Source organism: Anas acuta, chromosome Z (assembly GCF_963932015.1).
Source record: "Anas acuta chromosome Z, bAnaAcu1.1, whole genome shotgun sequence".
Taxonomy (NCBI): domain Eukaryota; kingdom Metazoa; phylum Chordata; class Aves; order Anseriformes; family Anatidae; genus Anas; species Anas acuta.
In genome coordinates this window covers 23,375,133-23,392,987 of record NC_089017.1, presented here as the reverse complement: position 1 = coordinate 23,392,987, position 17,855 = coordinate 23,375,133, and the positions used below count along the sequence as shown (strand labels likewise).

The window sequence follows — 17,855 nt, the reverse complement described above, 5'->3', positions numbered from 1 at the left end:
CTAATCTCTACTGGAAAGATATAGATTTGAAGGGTGGACCAACTGGGGAATAAGGAATTGGTTTGATGGCCACACCTAGAGAGTAGTGGTCAATGGCTCTATGTCTAGGTGAAGACTGCTGACAAGCGTAGTTCCTCAGGGGTCTGTCTTGGGACCGGTGCTTTTCGGTCATCAATGACACAGACAATGGGATTGAGTGCACCCTCAGCAAGTTTGGAGATGACACCAAGCTGAGTGGTGCAGTGGATACCAAAGAAGGAAGAGATGCTATTCAAAGGGACCTGAACAGGCTGGAGAAGTGGGCCCATGTGAACCTAATAAAGTTCAACAAGTCCAAGTGCAAGGTGCTGCACCTGGGTCAGGGCAATCCCAGACCAGAGTACAAACTGGGAGAAGAACTCATTGACAGCAGCCCTGAAGGGGGCCCTGAAGGGCTTTGGGGGGTTCTGGTGGACAAAAGGCTTGACATGAGCCAGCAGTGTGTGCTTGCAGCCCAGAAGGCCAACTGTGTGCTGGGTTGCACCAACAGAGGAGTGGGCAGCAGGTGGAGGGAGGGGATTGTGCCCCTCTGCTCTGCCCTTGTGAGGTCCCACCCACCTGGAGTGCTGCATCCAGGTCTGGGGCCCTCAGCACAAGAAACATGTTAGAAACATGTTAGAATGAAACCTGTTAGAATGCATCCAAAGAAGGGCTACAAAGATAACCAGAGGGCTGGAGCACCTCTCCTATGAAGAAAGGCTGAGAGAGCTGGAGATACTCAGCCTGGAGAAGAGAAGGCTTCAGGGAGAACCTCACTGTGACCTTTCAATACTCAAGGAGGTCTTATAAAAAAGATGGAGAAGGACTCTTTGTTTGGGGAGATAATGATAGGACAAAGGGCAATGGTCTTAAACTAAAAGAGTATAGATGTAGACTAGATATAAGGAGGAAATTCTTCACTCAGAATGAAGAGGTGGTGAGGCACCGGCACAGGCTGCCCAGAGAAGCTGTGGATGCCCCACCCTTGGAGGTGTTCAAGGCCAGGCTGGATGGGGACTTGGCCAACCTGATCTAGTGGGTGGCAACCCTGTCTATGGCAGAAGGGTTGGAGTTAGGTGATATTTAAGGTCCCTTCCAACCTGAGCCATTCTGTGATTCTATGGTTCATGCATGGCCCCAGCGGCTGTTGCCCCACAAGACCCCTCCTTTTCAGAAGGACCTTTTCACGAAAAAAGGTGTCTAATGCTGGTAAAGCCTCACTTAAGGTGATGTGGACTGGCAGTAATTGCAATGGCCATGGTCTCAGCTCCAGCTTCTCAGTATCAGAAGCTGAAATGCTCTTTGAAAGTTGTTCCCTGTGCCAGAATCGCCAGAGAAATTCTGTCAGCAAAGGGAAACACCAACTCTTCCCGTCAGAAAGGAGGCTTTGGTGGACATTTCATCTTTCTGTGTTGTGTGGTTTCACAGCAGAGCCTTTGGAGATGGAACCTTGCCCTCTTCTGATGCCCTACAGGAGAGGTCTGCCTTCGTGTGCCCTCAGACAAGAGACACAGACATATGCAGGCTCAAAGGATGCAACTTCCAAGTTTAATTTCAGACAGAAAAGGCACAACTGCAGCCCAAGGCCAAACATGGCACTCAGGGTCACTGGAAAGACTTCCCCTATTTTGTCAGCAATCCCCTGCTTTGATAGGTCTCCTCTTTCCTCCAGTCTTCTACTGGTAGTGAGTTGGAGGGCATGGTTATCCTAGTCCTAGAGTAAGATGCCTCACTTGGACTTATCCCTTAACTGACACAATACCAAGACGGGAAATAAAAAGCTCTGCTGCTAACCTGTTAGACACAGCCTTTGACTTTAATTACCCAAGCTGAAATCCCAAGTCCAGAAGAGGACATTACCAGAACACACCCTTAGTAACACCCTACACCATGTTCAAATGACTGCCGTCAACCCCTGCAGAATAACATGATCCCTTGGGCCTCATAGGATGGGTCACTTCACTGCTTTGGAGGTGAAAGCTGAAATATATTAAAACAAACAGGTTCCTGGAGAGCAAAGCCTCTAAGAAATGATGCTTGAAGCTCCCGGGATGTTATGCTGCGTGATTCTGGAGAACAGCTCATAATCTACTACGATGTAAATCAGAACATAACGTCAAGTGGGTGCCCTTCACCCATGTCTGTGGTGGCCTACCTATACCTACGCCATTGTTTTCATTGTACTACATCAAAACCACTCATTTTGGCTGTTTGCTAATACCATCCTGTACTCTAGTTCTGGTTTTGCACCATCATGAAACCATACACACGAAGTCATTATCAGGCCTAAGAAACAGCTCATCCTCCATCTCACTCTGCCACTTAATACCTCTGTAACATCATACCTGCCATTGTTTTCCTGACTGGCTTGGCATGTATGTTGCTGGGAGGCTTCGAAGGCTGTTTTTCATGGCCGGCCCTACAATTGCACCCCCTGTCTCACTTGAGGAAGGCTCACCAGCCACTGCCATTTGGTACTGGGAGTAGTTGTACAGGTTGTTATAGTAAGGATACAGGGATGGCTGGTAAAAACTGGTGTAGTAGGTGGAGTCCACGACCAAATCAGACGTGCTCTCCAAGTGCCCTCTGCTGGGGATGGAAGAGATGTCCTGAATGAGCATCCGTCCCTCTGGAAAAGAAAAACACAAGCAATTATGAAACAGGAAGCTCCATAAAGAGCATTACCTTTCAGCTTCTGGTAAGCTACTGCTTCTCCTGAAGGCCAGACAGATGGTAATGAATAGCAAGAGGTGGGAGCTGAAAAACTGCTGCATGTTTGGGGGGAGATCAGGAGGTCTGAGGTTTTTACTCAAAGCTTGAGAATACCTGTACTTGCTACAGACTGCAAAAGAAGAGACAAAACTCACCAAAGGTTAAGACAGTGTGCTGAGTCCTTAAGCAACATAAGCTCGTCTGATGATGATTTATACTAGCTAAGGACGCAATCTTCTATTATTTTTAAATGATAACTGTGTGCCATACTTCTTAATCCCTTGGAAATAGAAAGGCTCTAACTACAGAATGACAATGCTTTCTTCACCGCCCTTTCTGCTTGGCATCCTATGGGCAAGAGGATGCTTTCTAGGCATGCCTCTGGAACAGGCAAACAGCCACAATGCCAAGAGAAACTTCAGTAGGGAACACAGTGCAATCAGCCAAGGTGCCCCAGCAGCCCACATGCTCATGCTGAGCAGGAAGACCCTCAGTTCTTGTCCGTACCCAAATTTAGCTATTGTTTGCCTACAGAATCACAGAGCAGAACAAGCTCTTACACCCCTGGCAAAAGAGGAGGAGGGGGGGATTATTCATGACCTGTCGCCTGCACTCTTGAGAGCCTGTGGACTGAAAGCCACCCAGTTGCATACCCACAGCCTTCCTCAGCAGAGGTCTACCTCTACCACCTCTCCCTAAGGCAGGGGAGCTTCTCAGAGGATGTCTGAAGTCCTGTTTTCTTTACTCCAGTATTAACTGGTGCCCTGTGATACTTCCAAAGATGAAAAAGAAAGGTGCTCCTTGGTACTGTTTTGCAGCCAAGCTCTGACACACTCCATCAGTTACCTAGCCAAGCCAGATATAGAAAACAGCTGCTACAACCTTCTTCACCATGTCTAACCACATCCTGAATATACTTTTACAGAATCACCCAGAATCATCTAGGTTGGTAGAGACCTCCAAGACCATCGAGTCCAACCTCTGACCTAACACTAAGTCCTCCACTAAACCATATCCCTAAGCTCTACATCTAAACGTCTTTTAAAGACCTCCAAGGATGGTGACTCCACCACTTCCCTGGGCAGCCCATTCCAACACCTAACAACCCTTTCGGTAGAGAAGTTCTTCCTAACATCCAACCTAAACCGCCCCTGGCACAACTTAAGCCCATTCCCCCTCATCCTGTCACTAGGCACGTGGGAGAACAGGCCAACCCCCACCTCGCTACAGCCTCCTTTAAGGTACCTGTAGAGAGCCATAAGGTCGCCCCTGAGCCTCCTCTTCCCCAGGCTGAACAAGCCCAGCTCCCTCAGCCGCTCCTCGTAGGACTTGTTCTCCAGACCCCTCACCAGCTTTGTTGCCCTTCTCTGGACTCACTCGAGCACCTCGTTGTCCTTCTGCTAGTGAGGGGCCCAAAGCTGAACACAGTACTCGAGGTGCAGCCTCACCAGAGCCGAATACAGAGGGACAATCACTTCCCTAGCCCTGCTGGCCACATCGTTTACATATTAAACAAGGGAATGACTGTAAAGCCCATGTAGCTCGGGTCCTACCTCACATCCCTGTAATCCTGCACTGCACTACTCTACATGGTTTCTGCAGCATAATGATCCCTTCTGCAAGAAGCTGCTGTTTTGTGGCTTAAAGCATGCTGATGGGTTCTCAAGGTCTATCAGTATGGAGATGAAGCAGCACAGACAACAGGTACCTATAAAATAACATCCCTAACAGAGATGTCAGGCAGGTGCTGCCTTCTTCATTTTGTTCCTTTCTCTGTATCTCCATACCTTAGTTACTTATCTGTAAGAGGGGTACAGTGGCATTTCTGCCAGCCTCTCACAGCCAGGGTAATACTTTCCATAGTACCATGTATTAAGCTGCACACTAGATCCAACAATCAGTTTTATCAATTATTGCCATTGACAATACAGTTTTGTTTCACTTCTTCAGCTGCAATCATGAATAGCATTATTTCATGTCACTAAATTATACCGTGCCCCTGTCCCTATTCTGCTGCTGCTGACATTTTGCTTACATCAATGAGCTACTTGTTTATTAGCAAACAGAGCCTCCTGCATCTGCTTTTTCTGCCACTTAGCTCTAAGTGAGCAAGAACCCAGCCAGCTGGCTGTTTTAGAGTATCTCTCATATTTACACACAGAATAGAGGAGTGTGCAGCCTGGCAATATCTGTCAAAAAGTAGGAGAAAACAAACATACGCCACAACTTACATTTTCTTCCTGTACTCAGGAGTGAGTTTAGCTTTGACATCATGCTTTGTGACGTGTCTTTTTTTTTTTTTTTTTTTTTTTGCAACTGTAGCATTTTTCTGTTCTTCACCTGAGAGAAAGCAGTTATTTTATACAAGGCACTGTATTTATGCCAGACAGGTAGAGGCCAGACAGGTCAAAGCACCCCAGAGGTTACTCTACAGTAGCCCCCAGTCTTGAACCAGGTTGCCAAAATTCACAGTTCTTCAAGGACTCTGGCATGCACAGGGCCAAAAGCCATGCTGCAATCCAGCCCTGCGCTCCTATACACTCAGCCTGGCTGCATCTTGTCATCTACTACTAGTGCATACATTTTACATATACTACGTGTGCAGAACACATGCAACTGCAAAATACATGGAGGGGAAAAAAACTTCACTACTAATGAATAGTAACTCCCCTGCAAGCCTTGACTTTTTTTTTTTTTTTTTTTCTGAGCAATGCAGGCTCAGAAAGAAATGCCAGTCAGACCAGCCAGTATCTTCATGGGGTACTGTCAGAGAAGTGCTACCTGCTGACAGGAGCAGAATTAACAGCCAAAGAGCACTGCCAAATTGTCCTTGGAGTAAAGCAAGGCTCTCAGAGACCTGCCCCTAGAAGATTTCATCTTAACTGTAATCCAGCAGTTTTTTTGTTGTATTCGTGCTGCTTATACCCAGCCAAAGTCTGCAAGCCAGCTGATGGGCAAGCACACTATTTCTGGGCTACACCATCCTTAAACACCATTACAGCTGAAGAATAGGGCAGATCAACTTTAAGCAATGGCTGCAACTGCAGTTCTGTGTCATGGGGTTCCTTCAGAGGGTCTTTGGTATGGTAATTTCTGGCAATATGGTGAGCCTTCCCACAGGCCTCACCTCCGACTGCTCACAGAGCAAGGTATCCCACTAAAAGGAGGCTGTTAGTCTTTGGCTATATTTTCTGCCTGCAAGGAGAGGATATCAAGGTCAAGAAGGCAGCTTTCAGTTGTGTTTCTTTGTGTTTTTTTTTTTTCTCCAAATGTAATTCAACACAGCTGAATAGCTCTGCTGGCAAGGAGAGGGTCCTCCCCTGCTTCAGAGCCTGCCGCATTACAACACCTGCACATGAGGGGCAGCCCCGAGGTTCATTGCTCTAAGGGGAGCAATTTTGGACAGGAATTAAGCTCTCAACAAGGCAACTGCTGCTGTGCCGCCAGACTCCCACTCTCGCCCCTCCATCTGCCCTTTTAAAACAACACGGCTCTGCAGGGCCTGCGCACGTCTTGACTGCCTTTACCAGCTCCACGAAACAGCTGGGAAGGGCTCTGGGGTAACAACAGCACGTATAACCTTGCCCCAAACTTCTGAGGCACAATTTTCTGAAGGAGCAGAAATGTAAGAGTAAAACAAATGCGGGATTGTTAAAATCCTCACTTAGTTTTTGGGACATTGAGCCTACAACGCAGGACTGTCCAAGGCCTTCCTTCTGTGAGCAGTACTCTGGCAATGAGACAACAATATCGCTTCACGCCGTTGTGCCTTTCCAAGCTCTTTTCTACTAATTCCTGTGGAGAACTGATGCTACTTTTTTTGCACTATGTACACAGTGTGAAATACGACCCACTCTTTCATAGAAGATCGATAGGATGCATGATAAATATTGTTATTGATCTTGTAGTGTTGTAGGCGACTCTCCAGCTCTATGGCATATTAATAGTAGTTAACCAGTAATTCATTTCAGGACGGCTGGGATTTTCTTTTAAGGAAGGTGAGTTCTCGGGGTCAGTTACACATAAGGGTCTTATATATTCAATAACCTGTGAGAGGCTCCTGCCTTCACTTAGCAGAGCAAGGTGAAAAACAGTGGTCCAGTCCTCAGCTAATGTAAGCCAGTCTCAGACCATTTACTTCAAAAAAGCTATGGCAATTTACACGAATTGCAGATATGCATGGCAAGATGAGCACAGAAGCCTGTATATAGATCATTCTTTCCCTTTTTACTTTTTAGGAGGAGAGAGAAGAGATGACAAGGAGCTTACAGGAATTCCTATCATCTCTATCTCAAAGACGCGAATGTGTTTTTAAACATGCAAACCAAGAAATGCAAACACTAAGTTGTCTGTTCCATTCACTCATCCTGAACATAAGCATGGAGTATTTTCTACTCCTACCAGTACTGTTAAGGGCTAGTTATACATCTTGTTATACACTGAGATAAGTAATTTAAACATATTTGGGCAAGTCACTGATGCTGAGGTCAAATGTAAAGCAAGTCCATACTAGTTAACTTTCATTGCCTCTTAAACAGGGTGGCAGCATCACGTTGCCTATTGGGAATGGTTACTAGACCACACTCCAGAATCCAGGAAATAGAATTAATCAGCTTGGGGCAGACTCATGCCAGGAATCATTTTAAAAATAAGGAGAGCACATACAGTCCAATTTCAATGTCTGAGAGCATGCTGTAGCCCAGTTCAATTCACTGATGTGGTCGTAATGGCCAGTCTACATCTGATTCAGAAAAAGGTTTGTGCATACACGGTATGGTAATCAAGAGAATTTCACTGCCTCCATTTATTGACAAGAGTTGTTTTATACATGCATGGTCATTGTTCTTTTCATACATCTATGATGTTCATATGTATGTATGTTCACACATGTATGGTGATAGTTCTTATTTATCCCCCTGCAAAGCCTCTACACTTACACAGACATGCTGCTGAAAATTAAAAATGAAATTGACTACTCAAGTAACACATTTACTCAAGAAGAAGGAAGGCAGGGAGTGTTTCCAGTGAGCAGAGTTGCAGCTTTTGGTACTTTATATTTGCTGTAGTTTTCAGTTCAAAACAATTGTTCTCACCGTGGTAGCGTTTGCATCTATCTGCAAGACAGCCTCTGCTACAGAAGCCAGCTATGGTGTTAAAACATTAAAAATTAATTATTCAGCCAGAAAACACTTGCCTTCAGACCTCAAAAGAGTCTTGTATTTGCATCTGATAATTTTCCCTTGTGTAGTGCATAAAAGCATCCTTACAGTCCTATTAACTAGCTTGGCAATATTAAGTGTTGCAATGCCTTAGTTCAATTCATAGCTGGCTTTGAGGTCGGACAGTAGCCTTGAATGAGGCTGGTGTGAAATCACTCCCCAACATAATAATCAAAAGCGCTGGAACAATATGTTTCTCCCACCAGACAATCATGACAGAGCTGTTTCAGATGTCAAAGAAAGCTGGCATCGTTACATACTTTCTCCGGAGACACTCTGCCTCCCCAGGAACAAAACCCACACACTCGTTCTGCCTTTCAGAGGAGTATTTCTCTTCTCTTTCCATTAGAAGTTGCGGATTATCTCTGGTTCCAGTGTTGAACTTTTAGCTTGCTATAAAGTTAATGTGCTAGACAATGTTCATTCCAGGCAAGGCTGTGGGGCTGTGTATTTTCTGCCACCCCCAAAAAAGGCCATTATCTGTAATTACCCATTACCATGCATAATTATTTCTTCTATTCTGGTCTATGGCCCCCAGGACTTTATGCTGTTACAGCTCACTGCATTATCTTATCAAATTTGTTAAGGAAGCTTTTTTGACCTTTTGAGCACTTGTCACAGCACATACAAAAGCCAGCAGTAAATTGTCTAAGCATGTAATGTGTGATTTATTGTATGTACCTTGTATAATGATACCATACAAAATATTACACACTAACACCTTCCCTATTCCCCACTCCCTGCTGTAGCTACAAGGAGAAGAGGGGGAGGAAGGGGAACCTCTTTAGGAAGAAAGAGAAGGAACAGAATAGGAAGAGGCTGGAGTCTCCCTGGTTGAATTTGAGGAGCACAACCGCAACAAATGGCTAAACCTGAATATCAGGCTCCAGGGAAGGCACCAGTTGTGCTGCTCTTCAGTGCCACCTTTTGTTTCTTATTCCTCTCCCCAAAGACTGATGCTACTGCGGAGGCTTCTGCTGAGCCCCATTCCTTCACACATAAGCCCACTTACTGCCAGTGCAGCAAGTGGAAGGGGATTTAAACAACCCCTCTTCCTAATTCACCATTTCTGTCACTGTAGTACAGGGCCCTGAGCATTAGAGACAAATCTGGTGCAAGACCCGATCTAAAAGCATTGTTCTTTGTGGATACTGGCATACATTCATTAAGGACCAGGACTTCATCTCCACTGGTCTCAGAGCTCCCAGCTAGGGACCAGATGCAGCCTCGCATTGCAGTATGCCTCTAATGACAGTCCCCGTGAATCAAGGCACTGTCACTCTTCTTAGTAAGGACGATGTCCAACCCTCACAGACAAACACAGCTCAGGCAAGCCAGCTCCCTCTCCTCTGTCCCTCATCCTCTCTCTGGCAATTGAATGTGTCAGATTCTCAACCCACTTCCCTATCTGAAAGGGATATTCAAGAAATTATCAGTTAGTGAGTTTTAGTAGAAATAATTTGGAGGCTTTTGAATTGTGTGATAAAAGGAACTTCCTAAATACAAAATAATCTGAAATACTTTTCTGCCTTCACAATAAAGAAAAGTAAACCTTAAGGGTCACATCTGTACTTTGGGCTAAAACTGCACAATACAAATTATTTTAGTTCAAGGTATGCAGAATTATGCCCTTCCTATCAAGGCTTCTCCCTAAAAGTATAGTGAAAAAGCAGGCACCAGGAACTTCCAAAAACATCCCTGAGCTCAGACCCTAAGAGACAGCTAGCTGAGCCTCTGCTCTAAGGACTAAACTCTTCTTTGTGTTTCTCTGCAGTTTCCAGACCTTTGCCTGACCACTCTGAGATAGTGCTCAAGCACCAGGAGGGTGCAAACTGTAAGAGTGGCACAAGGAAGACATGCAGTGTTCAAGGTGGATAGAAGGACAAGAAGAGTGGGACCATTTTTTCGTTCTTGCTGAGTGACCTACCCAAACAGACCTGGGTGTCCAGCTGTGCTCTGAGCTACATCTACCAGAGGGAGAGGTCAAAAAGTCTGTTATCATCCATATGAGACGCGTGGGCTAAAAGCAGCTGTGTCTCCAGGCTCAAGAGAGTAAATCACATCCGGAACAGCTTCTTGTCACACCAGTCTTTAGGTGCCCCTCCGACCGTAGCTGGGAAACACAGCTCCCCAACAGAGATAATGCTGTTCTTAACACTGAAATGCACATTAATAAATAAATAAATTTAATTTAAAAAATGTGATGCAACAACTCTGAGCCCTTCCCATGCTCCTGTCCCTCCCCTTAGAGATCCAAGCAGAGGGACAGACCCTTCCCAGTCCCTCCTTTCCCTCCTTATCACAATACTTCTCCCCTGCCAGCCCCTGCCTCCCACCACCCCCGGACAAAACAAGCAGTGGCTGCCCGCCTCGGTGCAGGTCTGGTACCCAGCCGCGGGTTTGGTATGCCTTATCAGAGGCATGGGCATAATGGGAGCACTGTCTGCAGGCCCAGGCTTTATCCGTGAAGACGTCAGCGGCTGAACACTCCTGTTTCTCAAGGTTTGCTCGACTGCCAACAGAATACTCATCTGCACACTGCAGGAATGGATATCACTTTTTTACCCCTCCTAAGAGTAACTCTGGGAATCACGACTCAAGCAAACGCTGCCTGAGGCTCAGCTTTTCCAGTTCCACCTCTCCAGGTCTACACCAGTCCTAAATGGGACAGTGCCTCTCACCATGAATGGCATTAGCCAGGGAGAAGCACTACAGGATAAAAATTACAGCACACTTCAAAAAAATCCGGGAGCTTTTAGAACTAAGGTTATATGTTGTCATCTTGCTTGCACTCTGACATGTCATCTTTTCACAAGATGCTGCATCCGCATACTGCTTTTGTTGAGAAAGTCAAAACCCATCTAGTGGAAAGACAGAGAAAACCCTAAGTTGAGCTGGTCAAGTTTAATCAAAGGCATAAACTGTTCAGAACAATCACAGTGGGGATTAATTGAACCTTACACAAGAGGGTCACTAAAGGGCAGAGTAAACTACTGTCTCTCACTCCAGGGAATGTTTTCTGGTCTTTTAATCATGCCTGTGACTCCTCCCTGAGCCCTGCCAAGCTCAAGCATAGGTGTGCAAGTTCAGACCATTGCTATATATCCATTAATAGTTATAAAAAGAAACTAGAGGTCACACAAACAAGGTATCTCACTTGTCCCCTCTCCTAGACTCCAATTGTAATTAGCTCCTGGGCCTGGCATAGGCTGCCTATTTAATGACCAGCAAGGAGTCCCACCAGTCCCACAGCCACCTCACCAGCTTCAGGCACAGAAGAAGCTAACCCTCCTTCCCATCACACATCTGTCCTCGCCCATCATTTCCCACCAGGAGCCACTGATATTCCACTCTCCTGCACTGGTGCTCTGTCTTCCATGCTGCTTACCAGCCCTCCTTGCTTCCCCACTCCCCAATTTATCTTCTGTCAATTCAGTTTCTTAATCAAGGTATCAGGGGATACAAAAGCAAATGCTTTACAGAATTCGACTGCATTGGTATTTCACTTTGTCAAGCAATTCTGTAATGATAGAAGGTTACTAACTTGATGGACTTTTTAGCACACAAAGTTTTGTTAATTCACATTCAATAAGCAACCTTTAATGTCTGAGTTTCTGCCTTTCCCACAAATTGTAGTCCACTGTGGTCCATTCCATTGTTTTTGCGAAAACTAATGTCAGTTTAATGGATTTGTAGCCACTTATCCTACCACACTCTTCTTAAAACTGGTATGAGATCAGATAACTTCTAGGCCTTAGGAATTTCCCCTGTGCTAAAAGTCCATTGGAAATCCGTAATAATAGATCAGAAACATCCTCATCAAGTTTTCTTCCTTTTAAGAAAGAATTGCATGCAGGTTACCCAATCCTGCTGACTTCACTTACTGCTGGGAATGAAAGCAGTGTCACCATCTCTCCACAGCAAAGATCACCATAAATTATTGAACATGTCTTCCTCTCTTCCACATGTAGAATTACTGTCCCATAATGGCTCCGATCACCTTTAATTCAGTGTGTGTTCCTAACATAACTTTTAAACCTCCCAATTTTAACATTCTTAGTGCGTTTTAGAATCCACATACACAACATTTTTTTTCAAAGGAAAATGTGATTTGGGGAGGGGGGAGGGGAATCCCAGCTAGAAGACTGCAGCTTGGCATAGCAAATTTCCTGGTGACACACAAAAACCCAATCTAACTTCAGCTAAGAGGAGCTGAAATACCACCAATTTCAGCAGAACTGGGGAAGGCACATTTTGTTCACGTTTAGTGTGCGCTTAATAAAAATGATCTGCTGCAAGCGTTTAGCACACAACTTAAAAATCCTCCTAATATGACTGAAGAAATAAAACCTACAGAAAATAATTTTTATTTCCACACTTAATGCAGGCTTCAGGCCCTCAGTAAGACGTCTGTAGCAGCAAATTACACTTCCAAAATCTTCTGCCACTGACTAGAGCAGAGCAGCTATCTTTTTAGGAGAACTGGGGGACAATGCTTGCTCTTTCCTAATTTGCATTTTTGGTCTTTTTAAGACAGCTATAGTGACTGTACTCAAATCTTTGTTTGGAGAAAAAAAAAAAAAAAAAGAAAGAAAAGAAAGGCTTTAATGAAAAATAAGCATTCAAAATCTTTGAATCTTGTTCTGAATCTGTGAAGATGAAAGAACCCTTTTTAATGCTACTGAAACATCTAAAAACAGCATATGTTTGTTCTTGTTAAACTGAGACAGCAGGGCAATTTATAAATCTAGAAATATTAGCATGAATGACAGCTAATGAAATCAGGACCAACAAAATTAGTGCTTCAGAAAATCATCAGCATAAAAAGCAGGCACCATTCTCAATATTCAGAATAACCACTGGTAGTATGACTTCTGTGTGTGCATGTATGTGTGCTATTGCTCCTCTTGAGATACAAGCATTTAACTCACTGCATATCAGACATGCAAGACATTACTTTAGTCCACAACAGGAGCAAAATTTAGACATGACTTCAGAAAACAGAAGAAGGGAATTAAAAGAGAAAGAAAATTAGGGAAGAAATCAGAATTCTAGACAGTCATTAAAAAAACAGCCCAGACACCTGCAGGTCCAAAGAAGCAAATTGAGAGGAGAAAGAAACTCAGTGTGGATTAAATGTAAAAGGATTTAAGTCATTAACAGGAGATCAAAGAGAACGCTAGAAGGGAGGGAAGGCTTTACAAGCATCTGAGATAGGAGACCTTGGAGGAAATATGACTGGGATAAAATCATTACGGCTTACACTAAAAATAATAAAGGGAGTAGGATGATGGTTGGAGTTAGCTAGAGTCTGTGCTTGATTATAAGCCATACGATGACAGAAACCCAAAAGGTTTCTAAAAAAGACCAACTAGAAAAAAAAAGAGTGTTGTTGTTGTTTTTTTTTTTCCACTCTGTATCCTGCGGTGTAATAGAAAAGCTAATCTCCAGGAGTGGCAAAGAATCATGACAGACACTCGTCAGGCCTAGCACAGTGAGCAAAAAATCACATCTGCACACATCACTCTTGTAGATGATCACTCCATAGATTCAATACCATTTATGCTCACAAAACCTGCTTCCATGCAAATGCAAATTCACCACTAAAGACTTTTTTACATGCACAGACAACAAACCAAAACACACAGCGACTGGAACTACCGTGGCTTATACCAATGGAGGTTATGAAACATCAGTACCAGTGCAGTACAGTATAGCATGGTACATCAGCCATAACTGTAAGCATTCCTGTCAGCAAATGGTGGCCTAAGCTGTGAGCAGTACAAGTGGTATTGTATTGTATCCTAGAGAAAGGATACTAAAAAAGGATAAAATAATAAATAAAGGATAAAAAAAAAGGATATTAAAAAAATAAATAAAATAAATAGGCATCCAATGTCATTGCAAAGGAAAAGAAGCTCTGTGCTCAAATAACTTTTTACAAGCTCTTCAAGAAAACAGAGCAGAGAACTGAAGTAATAACATTTGTACTTAACCCACTGAATTATTCATAACTCTGTCTAAAACCAGCAGGTACTAAAATGTAGGAGAAAGTTTACGAAAGTTTAGGGAAAAAAATGTAACTACAACAAGCATTTGAAAAAGTATTTCTACAAAAGCAATCTTCAAAACCGCCTTTTTGTCCCCAAGTCGTTAAATGACTAATATACTAAAAATGGGACATGAACCAGAGACATTAATATGGAAGCAAGTTTATAAATAAAGCAAAAGAAAGCAGTCTTCAAGGTACAAGAAAGCACATAAAAAAAAAAAAGAAAGGAATCACGCCAATGCTCAGTTAAGGAAGCGTGCAGTATGCCTTCACTCCCCACTTATATCTTTTCTCAAAACAGAAAGAAAGCCCCACACATTCAGATAAGCCATAATAACTGTTTCAAGGACACAGAAAGGAACAAGAGGTTAGCTGCAGATAGCATAATAATGTGCCCACAGATAGAAAATTCTCAGTACATCTACTGCTGCTGCTTCAATCCTTATCTCGGTGTGCATAATGACAAATGGAAAGCACAAGCCGGCACAGATAACTCTCTAAATGTGAACGCACATATGCAAATACCAGCATGATGGAGGGAGAACCTCCAAGGCACAAAGAACAGTAAGGGATTCCAACCAACCTCTGGCCTTCATCAGGATGAGAAACCCACAGCAACCGGGGTCCTCGGCCAATTTGCATGGTTGCTACCGAAATCAATTCAGCATGCAGAAGCTGCTGCCATGAGCTGAGGGTCTACAGAGCTCTAGCGCATAGAAGTACATTTGGAAACCTGAGCCATGTCTGAGAAAAGCCAGAGAGAAAAATGTTGCATGCTCAGAAAGCCCTATAATGAAAAATTTTGAAAAATTAACAAAAAAAAAAAAAATCTACTCGTGATTCTTTGGGTAAAAATCAAACAAACAAAACTTTTCTGGAAAGAGAAAGGGGGATAGAAGTGTCTTCTGAGCTACCTGCACGTTTTCACCTCTGCTGTTACAGGAGCTTTAGTGCCAAGCAATCCTTCCCTCCCAAAGCAAGCAGGTAGCTCGCAGTTGGTCCTGAGCCTGCCCTGCTCCCCCCACACTGCAGGAAGCTCTCCCCAGACGCTGCCTCTGGTGGCGACAGCCCTGGACAAGCCTCATGACACCTGCCAGCACAAAAAACAACAACAACAACAGAACTACTTTTTCCGAGGTTCTCAGAATCCTTTCATGTTGCTCTTTATCTTTACAATTCCACAGCAATTCAAACACGATCAAAAAAGCCTGAAAGGAAAAATAAAACCTCTTCTTTTGCAGACTCAACTCTGAAAATCACCACTAGTTCTACTTCTTTCCCAAATACAGCAGAAACTCAGTACTTCACCAGTCTGTGCCTCGTTTAATAAACATGCGTGGCACTTCAGACATTAGCTCAGAAAAAGACAGGCACATACACAAGAAGCTGTAAAGACAATGAAAGAATATTGCTTGAAAAGGGAAACTGCAAGCTTAGCAAGCTGCAGGTTCCAGGACTGGAGAATTAACTGGAAACATCTAATCAGGGATGCAGAACCCTGTAACATTATGATTTATTTAACACAGTCAAACAATGGCCATAGGCAATGAATCACAAAGGAGATGACAAAGCTGCAGGAGATTTCCGTCATCTAGTTTAACCTGCGCATTGATCAGAGTTTACCTCCGTATTAATCACTTGAGAACGCAGGCTAACACACTCTTAAACACCTCTTGTGATTATGCTTCACTTACCCCCTTGTCCTTATGCAGGTCACTCTGTTGCTAATTGCACTTCTAGTTAGGAGAAAAAGTGTCTACTGTCTAATTTAATTTTGTCTTTTTTAGTTTCAAGCCGTTGCTCCTTGTTATGCTGTCTCAAGCACTGTAAATAATCCCTCCCCCTCCTCCATATTATTACCTCTCAAATATTTATAGACTGTTATATCCACCCTTAGTCTCCTTTTCTACAAGCCATACATCATTTCTGTCACCCTTCCCTCTATCCTTTCAGATTTATCTATGTCCTTTTATAATGAGATGCTCAAAACTCTTTTGCAGTGTTCCCAAGTACAGCTAAACCAAAGCAGTGGAGAGATGCAGACCTATTTCTATCCTAAACTGTGGAAATACTGTTCAAAGAGAAACACTGACTGAATATTTACTTGGTCCAGTTTGACAGAGATTCATGCCAGTAGGAAAACCACTTTACAGGCAGAAGACAATCTCCAGCAGCTGCTTCCCAACAAGAAGTCCAACTTGTGCTGCAGAAATAACGCCAATGCTAAACAGCTAAGTTCATAAATTCTTACAAGAGTCCCATGTAAACATGATTCTTCTTCTCTCATCTTAAGTGTAACATACTGGAGAAAAGCAGACAGTTATGGATAGAAAGATGTTATCCACAGGTAAAGGATGCTAACTTTTTTTTTCTTTTTTTTTTTTTGTACATCTGAATCACATAGTCACTCAGGCTAGAAAAGACCTATCAAGATCATCAAGTTCCAACCATGAGGAACAAGGGTAAAATATACCAGCTGTTAACAGTCTAGCAGAGACACATCACGTTCAACTATGCTCTTTGATGTGAACAGAGATTTATTGCCTGTAGGAGGAGGTAGGTAAAAACACCAGGATGGGGCTTCTTGGCTCTTGGGAAGGATAGGAAGTTGGCAAGACCAGAAGGCAAACAGCAACTGAAACTGCTGAAGTACTGGTAGCAGGCACAGCAGGAGAAAATGATAAGTTTGAAAGTAATAAGGAGGCAATGACAATAAGAGCAGGATGACGGAGCACTGACCACTGCAGACCCACCAAAAACTCTGAGGTCATGCAGCCACCATCTTAGCACTGACTAAGTTAACATTTTCTGTTGCAATCTGATGTAGATTTAGTCATCAAGTGTTTTCAGGTCAAAACAGTCAGGATTTCAGCTGAAGGCCTACGAATACTGAACAGTATTGACAAGACAAATTTCAATATGTAGACTTAATGCCACTATGAAAAAGTAGACATTTTGTAGATTCACATAATTATTTAGGTTGGAAGGTCCTCTGGAGGCCAGCTCACTCAAACTCTGCTCAAAGTAGAGGCACGTTCACAGCTAGATTGTGCTGCTCAGGCACCATCCACCTGAGTTTCGAGTCTCTCCAAGGATGAAGAGACTTTTCAACCACTCTGGGAAACCTGTTCCACTGCTCGAACACTCTTCATCATGAAATGTTCACAGCACCTGCCTAATGTTGTCCTTCAGTTGCCTAGAAGAGACTTTTGGACAAAACGGAAAGTCTGACTGCATGTGGCACTATACTGCTAAGACATAAAAGGATTTTCTTTCAAAAATAAAATTTCTGTTTATTGTTTTTGTTTTTAAATCAGACTATCGTATCTTCCAATTGTAATAGCTCATTTTTTTACTTCATTACTTATGTAGCACAACGTCTGTAAACTCTTGGAAGCAATGTTTTAAGTGCAACAACACAGAAAAGGTCAATCCAAAACAGAACAGCCATTTAGGCATAAATATACTGGAAAGGTAACAAAAAAGCAAAGGAAGAGAAAAGAAGGCAAACCAGTGTTTTCAAAGGCATCTGGGACACTTCATTCCTCATTCATTCAGCCTGGAGTTACAACTGCATCTCTACAATCCTTTTTTATTACCAGGTAAAACTCTGTCATCCAAAGAGTTTCAAATTGAAGGGAGAACCTACTTAGAGAAAGGTAAGAAGAACACTATTTTGTTTCCATAATGCATAATAAATGTTACAAAGGGAAATAACACCTGTAAGCTTCTTACTCACAAAGACTGACAATGATATGTTTAACTTGCCAGCCAGTGATACTATGAAGGCACATAAATAATGCCTTTATTAATGCTTCTGGCAAATCCAACAGCAAACAGACCTCGCAGAACAC

The 17,855-nt window shown here is 43.3% G+C and overlaps 1 protein-coding gene across 2 annotated transcripts in view; it reads right to left on the bottom strand.

The window, feature by feature from the left end:
• DMRT1 (doublesex and mab-3 related transcription factor 1) overlaps positions 1–17,855 on the bottom strand; it is a 60,903-nt gene that overhangs the window by 36,424 nt on the left and 6,624 nt on the right. For both annotated transcript variants that reach the window (XM_068667354.1, XM_068667355.1), the window contains exon 3: positions 2,364–2,647. In XM_068667354.1, coding sequence (XP_068523455.1) covers positions 2,364–2,647 — 284 coding nt within the window. The remainder of the gene's footprint in view (positions 1–2,363; positions 2,648–17,855) is intronic.